Below are 9264 nucleotides of genomic sequence, written 5' to 3'. Positions count from 1 at the left end.
TGAATGGATCAATAATTAATCAAAATTAAAGTGATTGGACAGATATAATTTCATGGGCTGATTTTACCACCTCCAAACACTGTTGTGAATATGATGTGGACAACTTGATAAAATGAACAAGTACTCCTTCCATCCATCAATAATTGTCCACTATTGACCTGACACACTGATTAAGAAATATAAATAATATTAATAATTTTACCATATTACTCTTCAAATATAATTAATTTAATACTTTTAGAAATGTATTATGCAAAAATAATGGCTAAGCATAAAATGAATAAATTATCTATTGATTTTTCAAATTAAACAAATATTATCGAACAACTATTTTTAATATAGTGAATAAGTAAAAATGAGCGGAGAAAATAATAAACAGTCAATAATGAATTTTGGGCCTTCGGTTCCTCAATTTGAAAAACTTATAAGCAATAGAACTAAACGGCCCAACATGTGAGTGGATTTTAAAAGTTAAAAGGCCGTCAGTTTCTTTTCTTTGGTATTTTAGTTCAATCTTTTCATTTCATTATTAATAATTCCGGTAATTTACATACATTGAGTTGGCTGTAATTTCCTAATTTCCTTTTGTTAGAAGTAATAAAACAAGTGTTTGTAACTTGGTTTACTGCAATATTGAAGCATAAGTTTTTCACATGAAATATACCTAGACTGTCATATTGGTTGCAACTTGCAACAATAGGAGTATATATGTTTATTAAACACAAAATTTGATAAGTAAAAATAGTATACAGTTTTCATATAAAAAATTGGAATAAAAGAATTGACATTTTTTTTTTATACGAACTCAAAATGAACAAACAAACTGAGAGCATGAACTAAAACATTATTATTCCACACGTGTCACTCTATGTAGCCTTGCTTCTTATCATCTTTTGTTGCTATAGTTGATTCGATTGTACCAAAAACAACGGTAACCACATAAAAATATACTCGATCTTTTAGCGCCAAAAATTGTTGAGCGAATCACCATCTCACAAACGAAAAAAAAAAAAATTCAACGAAATTTACAGTATGTACTCCATAGCTGCAAGCTCTTCCTTCATCCATAAACCACCCAATAATTTTCCGTTTTGTAATCCAAACAGACCCTTATTCACAATTGTACGCTCTTCTTCTTCAAGTGTTGCTCAAGAAATCGATAAATCTGCTGAAAAAACATCAACGGAGGAGAAAGAGGGGCGGAAGTTTCCTCCATTGAAAGCGGCGAAGAGGGTGGTTTTGGTGAGGCACGGGCAAAGCACGTGGAATGCGGAGGGTCGGATACAGGGGAGCTCAGATTTCTCAGTTCTTACTTCTAAAGGAGAATCGCAAGCTGAAACTTCTCGTCAAATGCTTATTGATGATTCCTTCGATGTTTGCTTTTCAAGGTTTTATTCCTTAATTACTTTTTTTTTTAATTTCCCCTTAAATTTTTGTGAGATATTTGCTTATTTTACCAAATATACTAGTCATTTCGTCCTAATTTATGTGACACTGTTTGACTTAGATGCAAAATTTAAGAAAAAAAAGGGAGGAATTCTGAAATTTGTGGTCTAAAACACGCTTTGACCATTTGCGTGGCTATAAATTATTTCACTGAAAAAAGAGATTGTTTCCAATTATAGAAATATGGCATTCCTTTGAGACGGACTCAAAAAGGAAAGTGTGCCACATAAATCAGGATTGAGGGAATATTGAAGTACTTTAGGGGTTGGGATACGATTAGAACGTTTATTGCCAATTCGAGAATTCTGTCTTGTATGCACTTTCACGAGTAGCCAGCAGTAGAATTGCCTAAATTTTCATAAATCAGGCATTGATCCTGATGTTTTCAAATGCATCATTAGCTTGACTCTGTTGAAACCACGAAAAAAAATGGAATGAATGCGTATTCAACTTGAGGAGCTCAACAACACTGAGTTTCTTTCCATGTTACTGTGAAAAAAGAGACTGCCTTTTTAGGTTGTGTGATGGACTGGTTTGATCCAACATGGTTTCAGCTGTGTTAAAATGCCCTGAAATGATCATAAAGAGATGAAAATACGTATTCGCTATCTGCTTACTAGGTTTGGTATTTCCAAGTTCCAAAATTTGCTGACTGCTGAACTGGCGGTCGTGATAGGCATAGGGAAATTTGATGAAGAAGTGGAGCATTGGTTTCTCTTTTTAAGCTGCATAAATATCTTGTATCTGTTAACAATAATTTGCTGGTAGCCGGTAGGCTTTCCTGACTAGGGAAAGAATGCCCCTTCATTTGTTAGGAGCCTTGATCTCCTGCTTCTATTCTCAAGTTTCTTCCATTTGACGCTTTGAGAACTTTTTCTGATCAAGAGTAGCAGGTACTTTAGGCTGTCATGTCTTCGAAGAGTTGGAAACACGTCAGATCCCCATGAGATCTTAGGCATCTTGCATGTTTTCACTCATAACAGTGAAAACATAATCTGCTCTTTTTGTGTCTGTATTCTTCAGTTTTCTGCAGGTAACCTTTCGTTCATAGGAACTGTTTTGTATCTATTTTTGAAGGTGGGATACTATCTGTAAAGGAAAGATGAATAACTAATTATTTAAAGAAATAGATAAGAGAGAAGGATTTCCAGATCAACTGCAGCATCTGCATTTTGAATTTTATCCTTCATCTGAAATGCCGGATAGACGTTAAAGGGTTTCAAGTAGTCTGTGACCATAAATTGCATGATTATTTCACTTTTAGCTGATGCATGTAGAAAAAAAGAGTCTCTTGCTATTCATTTTTATGTTTCCAAAATGATTGACAGAGGTGGCCTGCATGTTCCAGTCCACTGCGTCGCTCGAAGAGGACAGCTGAGATAATATGGGGTACTCGTGAAGAGGAGATCATCACTGATTCTGACATGAGGGAAATTGACCTATACTCATTCCAAGTCAGTCGTAGTTTACACCTTCTATGTGTTTTCTTCTTCGACTTGGAATCTGTGAATATGGCAATAACATGGAAAAAGTTATTCTTGTTGTCTGTTTGCATGTAGACCACTCATGTTTCAGTGTGACTGACAGGACTATGTGTCCCAATCTAATGGTATTCCTGTTGTGGAAACATATGTCTGCTCTAGGGCCTCCTGAAACATGAAGGAAAAGCTAAATATGGTGATGCTTTTCGTCAATGGCAAATAGATGCACCAAATTTCATAATCGATGGTCACTATCCTGTGAGAGAGTTGTGGGCTCGTGCTAAAAGCTGCTGGGACAAAATCTTGGTCCATGAAAGCAAGTCTGTCCTAGTAGTTGCTCATAATGCAGTTAATCAGGCTCTCGTTGCAACAGCCATCGGTATGTTTTACTTACTCTAATCATAATTTGATTTGAAGTTTCTTACATCTGCTAGCAATCTGAACCTATCTTTTATATTTGCTTCACCATTGTCAGGATTAGGAACTGAGTACTTCAGGATTCTACTTCAGAGCAACTGCGGGGTTAGTGTGCTGGACTTCACTCCACAACCTGAGGGGGGAACCCCAAATATCTGCCTTAATCGTTTAAATCAGGTATCCAGTGTGGTAACACTTTTGACTTAATCTTAGCTATTAAATGATTATAGATAAAGATATCTGGAAAAGGAAAACTTTCTGCTAGTCAGATAATGAAGGTCAACATATTAGTTGCAGGTTCAATCTTACATGATTCATTTCGTTTTTCAACTACTTAATTGTACTTTATGGCTTTATCTGGAGATTGGACTTCAAGGCTCTGGTTTGTCGTATATCTGATCATCTCTCTGCTCTGACTTAATTTTGGATAATGCAGACCCCAGGATCTCCTGTAGCAGTGGGCAGTTCTGCAGGCAGAAAAACTAGTAAGCGGATCGTACTTGTCTGCCATGGGGTGTCGGAGAGTAATCTAGAGGTACGGCATAGGCAATATGTTGCCAATGAACAAACATATTAGGCTCTTTGATTTTATATTTGTGACATACAAAGGTAGTCTGCGACCATGACACAGAACTAATAGCTAATGCTCAGGATTTTTTTTTAATGTGAGAACACAGCAAAGTTGAAAGCATGGATATCATCTGAAAAGAGTTCTGTTGATCCTTATTGAAGTATGAATCTGCAAACCTCTGGATAGTTTCTGGTCACAGACTAGTATGAGTGCAACACATTCATTCGGTGCTAAGATTTTCGCCTTCAGCTGATAGAGGAACCTTATCTATCCATTCCATCACCCTCTCGTAAGATCTTTCTTGGGGATACCACCCTTATACACAATGGATCAATGGATAAACTAATATGAATAAAGGCTATTTACTAGCCATTCCAATGACCCTAACTTAAGCTCACATAAATTGTATAGAGGTGGAGAATGTACTTATCGAGCTTTGAAAACACTTGAGATAATTTCGTCCGCCTTTTCAATGACTTGAGGAATTTTTACTCACAATAAGGACTGCTGGCTAAAAATCCTTAGCACCTCCAGCTTCCTCTCGTCTCTCAAATATATATGGCTTCCACTTTATAACTTCATGAAACTTATAGTTATCTTAGAAGTACTTCCAGTATTATTAATAACTGTACTCTTTTAGCTTATGGTGAGAGATATCGATGCCACAAAGATTTTACATCAGGCAGATCATATTTCTGCTTGAGAACCTGAGCATCTATTTAAATGAAATCGTGTCTTGGACAATGTAACACTAATTTTCACCCTGAGCATAAACAAAGAGAAGGATGATATAGGTTGTCAGAGGTCACTTTCGCTCAGATTAAGTAACAGAAAAGAAGAAAAAGAAGCTGTGTTGGTTGGTTGATCTTGGATGCGTCAATGATTCTTCTAAATGGTTATTGTTAGACATAGGAAACTGCGAATTGGGAAAACACACCGTATGAATGTTTCCGTGCCTGGTAAACTTGGCTTTCCATTTGTAAATTAGGCATGAAGGTAGGAGAGTACTTAGGCATGTTGTGAGCTACTACATAAATTCTGATTGGTTCTTTCCTTAGCTTTCAAGTTTTTAGCCCCCATCCCTTTTAGCATGCTGGCAAGCTGTTCAAATTGCTTATTGTCTTTTGGGAATCCTTATCTGTTGCTTTGACCATTTTTCTGCTGTTTTCTCATGGAAGTTGAAATTTATACAGAGTAATATGCCGTATACTGGAAATGGCCCTTTGAACATGCTTGGAAATATACAGGTAGGATGGTTCTCCTTTCTGTAGTAGTATTCAGCTTCATATCGAGGGTGTCTCAACCTTACAGGATTTTATTAAAATGGATGACAGGCACAGAAAATTGCAGAGCTGCTTCTTGATCTGAAAGTGAATACCGTAGTCAGTGGAAATAAAATGGCATCTGCAGAGACAGCTGAAATAATCACTAAAGTATGACTATTCAGATAGTTTGGTGATTGACAGTCTTTTATATAAAGAGCATTAGTTTTCTTAACACAATTTTATACTGAACTTTATAGGTTCAAGAAGCTGCTGACTGCCTTGGAGCTGACTGTATCCCACGCTATGTGGAAACAAAGCAGATACCAGATCTAGATGTTGAAAGTATTCTTACACAATCGAAGAAGGCAAGAGACATGTTACTGATTTCCTTAACTGAAAGCGTGCCAAACATTCTTAAGATAAAAATATAAGGATGCATCTGTTATACAGACTTTAGATTCTGTATTGAGAATGGGAAATTTAAAATTCTGAAGCAAAAATCATAAAAATTTCTTCTTGATTTGCTCCTGACTAAATCCTGTGTAAAATGGTGATTCGACTTATATTATTTCTTGTTTTCTAGTTTGAAATGCTTGCTTTTCAGACTTTAATGGTCTCTGCTTCCTCTGCAGGATGCATCAGGATTGCAGAATGTTCCGTCTGGTTGGTTAAGTAGATTGGAAGACGACGTCACAACATCTTTAGGGAACCAATCTGGGAAAGCATGGAAACATCTATTGTCTGAACTATCAAAAGGATCCGATGGCCAAGACAATATAGTCATTGCTGTTGGCCATCCTGCACTTCATATCGCGATGATGGGACACTGTCTAAATCTGACAAAGGAATGGTTGGGATCGTTTCATCTCAATGCAGGAAGCATTAGTGTTATTGATTTTCCTGATGGGCCCTCGGGGAGAGGAGTTATCCGCTGCATAAACTACACAGCACATCTAGGAAGATGGTCAATTCCTATTACTAGAACAACGCAAGCGGATGAAGAATATTGAAGTGTGAATATACATTGTTGTGGAACTGAGACAATGTTAATTACCATTACACTTCAGAAATATGTCAGCTGAATATATTGCTGATAAATGGTAATGAGATTTCCAGTTTATTCAATTACAAGGCTACGTCTTTATGATCTTGCCTCCACTGAGAAGTAATATTAGCATAATAGTATTGGTCTACTCATCCCATGTAATAGCTTGATGTCTATGTATTGGGCTATTAATCCAATGGGCATTTATTTTCTGAAGTGGTGTCACATGGAAATTATCTAAAGAGAAGTTGCTTGTCTATTTCTTGATTTTCTTTGAGCTGAGGTCTATCGGAAACAACCTCTACCTACGGTCTGCATACACTCAACTCTATTCAAATCTCACTTTGTGAAACTACACTTGGTATGTTGTTGTTTTGGTAGTTAAATAAAGTTCCAGACAAATGTGCCAAATATGTTGAGACAAGAAATCTGTTACATAAAGTTTAGTCTATTCTGTTCATGTGCATTACGCTTTTATAGGTGTTGACCTTGAGATTAAATTCATTAGCTATCAACATGTGAATTGTTACAGCATTTTTGTCAACATCAATAGTAAATAAAAAATGATACACCCTACTATAAGAAATAAATTTTCCACATACTTGAAACCAGATAGCAACTTCCCAATTAAAAAAAAAAGGGCCAACTTCTCTATCATTAATTGAGCAGCCACAAATTGTATTATCTTACTCCCATTGACACAAAACAATGGAAACGAAAAAAGAAGAAGAAGGTTCCTACTTATCAGAAGAAAATAATTATAATTCAATTTGTTAGAGATCTCAACATTAATCTAACGTGCAATGATCTCAACTCAAAAGTCATACAAGCTACTAAAAATTAAAAGAATTAGCTTAAGATATGATATTTTTTTAATTTATTTGTTAAAAAAAGTCAAATATAGTGAAAATAAACGATTATGTGATGAGAGAAGTGCACGTAGGAGTTTGCAAAAATCATTCCATGACTGACCTATTGGTACAAAAATAGTTATTCGTTTAAACAAATATCAATTGGACGACTTTCAAGAAGTATAAATTTTTATTTATTTATTTTTTAGCTTAAAAGAGAACCTCAAAATTTTTCAATAATATTAAGATTTCTGACTTTGGAGATACATTAATGGTGATGCAGTACTGGAGATGATATTGAGAATAAAAAAAAATAAAGCATGGCATAAGAGTAGGACTTCACATGCTGCCAATAGATGAGATGTCCCTTTAGCTTTCTCTATGTTTGTTTAATTAATTTTCTGCAATAAATAAATAAAGCAATAAAGTGTTTTACTAAGTACGCTTAGAGGTTTGAATTTGTTTGTCCTTGTTTTTATTTTATTTTTTCAAAATAACTTTTTTTTTGATAATTTCTTAGTTCTCACTTATCATGTGGTATTTATTATTTCGATATCAAAAGATATTTAGGTATGTTCTATATGTCTTTAGTTTAAGATTACAAAATTCAAACTTTTTTTTTTATTTTTAAAATTTTTATATTTAATTAAAATCAGACAAACAAATAAAAAAGAATGGATAGCCAAAGCATTTGCAGTTTCTTATTCATTTGAGAGCCTACACGATTAAAGTATTCATTTTGTACAAAATGGTCTCTTAAAATCATTTCTAGGTTACTATGACAAAAATAAGCCATTTTTAAAATCAATTCATTAAAATAATATGTTTTTTGAAAATTTTACAATACTAGTATAAACGTTGTTGGCAGTAACGTATTAAGTTTTAAAAAAATTAACGAACCAAAATGACGTTAAAGTAGGAATCGTTACTGACAGTAACGTTTTTTGTTTAAAACATCACCAATGGTAATGAAACTTTGCAACTCTACCACATCAGACTTTGCAGAGTTGTTCTGGCCGAGTGGTAGAGTTGTAGAGTCTTGTTATTGTTGGTAACATTTTAAGCAAAAATGTTACTATCAGTAATGATTCCTACTTTAACGCCGTCTACTGTTTATTTTGGTCCGTTAATTCTTTTAAAACCTAATACATTACTGTCGTAACGTTTATACTAGTTTTGTAAAGTTTTCAAAAAATATATTACTTTGATGAATTGATTTATAAAATAATTTATTTTGATCAAAACTTCCATTTCTTGAAACATTTAACCCTTTACACCGAGATCATTTGTTTCAACCAAAAAAAAAAAAACATTATTGCATCATGAATTTTTCCGATTTTTTTACAAGTTCATATATATGTAACCAATTAATAGAAAAATACAAAAATATATATATAAACAAAGACAAGTCTTTGTACATGCACGAAGACTTGTTTTTTTCTCCTATTAAATAGTCAATTAGGGCAAAAAAAAAAAAAAAAACAACTTTCGTACATGAAAAAGAAAGAACACCTCTTTAGAAATACTATTATAATGAAGTCAGTATGGCAACTAGAACATAAAAAGGACAAAAAAAAAATGTACTTTATAATTAACTATTTTATTCTCCTTAAAATAGTTGTTAAGTGATGTCAATTGTTGAATTTCCAAATTGCAAGTTCACGGTTCTTCTGTTTCTTTTCACTCCAACACAAAACATGCTTGAACTAAGATGGCTTAATTTGCTCACAAGAAAATTTAACAAGAACTAATTAAATATAATTAATTAAGCAAATTCTTGTAAATTAAATAATTAAGCTACTTGTTAGCTAATTAGGGGTGTGCATCGGTCGATTCGATTTTATATATTATCGGTTCGGATTATCGGTTTTTGATTTTTTAATATGCTGAACCAATAACCAAACCAATTAGATTTTTTGTATCGGTTTATCGGTTTCTTGTCCTTAACGGTTCGGTTTTCGATTTAACCGATAAGAAAATACTCATAAAATAGAAATATTAGTAACTAACATGATAAAAAAAATTGAATCTTAGCTGAAACCAAAAATCGTACATGCTGTGTTTTAATTTACAAGAATCGTCAAGTTTTGACTAAATGTTGTTAGGAGAAATTAAGAGTTTGTATTATTGAAATAATAAGCTTGTTAATTTATAGAAATTAAAGAGAAATATATATATATATATATAT

At 33.7% G+C, this 9264-nt stretch overlaps 1 protein-coding gene across 1 annotated transcript; it reads left to right on the top strand.

Moving 5' to 3' along the window:
- Positions 1-750: 750 nt before the first annotated feature.
- LOC107875637 (probable 2-carboxy-D-arabinitol-1-phosphatase) lies at positions 751-6437 on the top strand. The gene is made up of 9 exons (XM_016722425.2): positions 751-1388; positions 2795-2900; positions 3090-3306; positions 3403-3521; positions 3781-3879; positions 5109-5162; positions 5250-5348; positions 5438-5545; positions 5813-6437. The coding sequence occupies exons 1-9, from the start codon at positions 1033-1035 to the stop codon at positions 6188-6190; spliced, it is 1536 nt and encodes a 511-aa protein (XP_016577911.1). The 5' UTR covers positions 751-1032; the 3' UTR covers positions 6191-6437.
- The last annotated feature ends 2827 nt before the right edge of the window (positions 6438-9264 follow it).

This window comes from Capsicum annuum, chromosome 6, assembly GCF_002878395.1.
Source record: "Capsicum annuum cultivar UCD-10X-F1 chromosome 6, UCD10Xv1.1, whole genome shotgun sequence".
In the NCBI taxonomy this organism is placed as follows: Eukaryota; Viridiplantae; Streptophyta; class Magnoliopsida; order Solanales; family Solanaceae; genus Capsicum; species Capsicum annuum.
The sequence above is the reverse complement of the archived record's forward strand: the minus strand, read 5'-3'. Positions and strand labels throughout refer to the sequence as shown.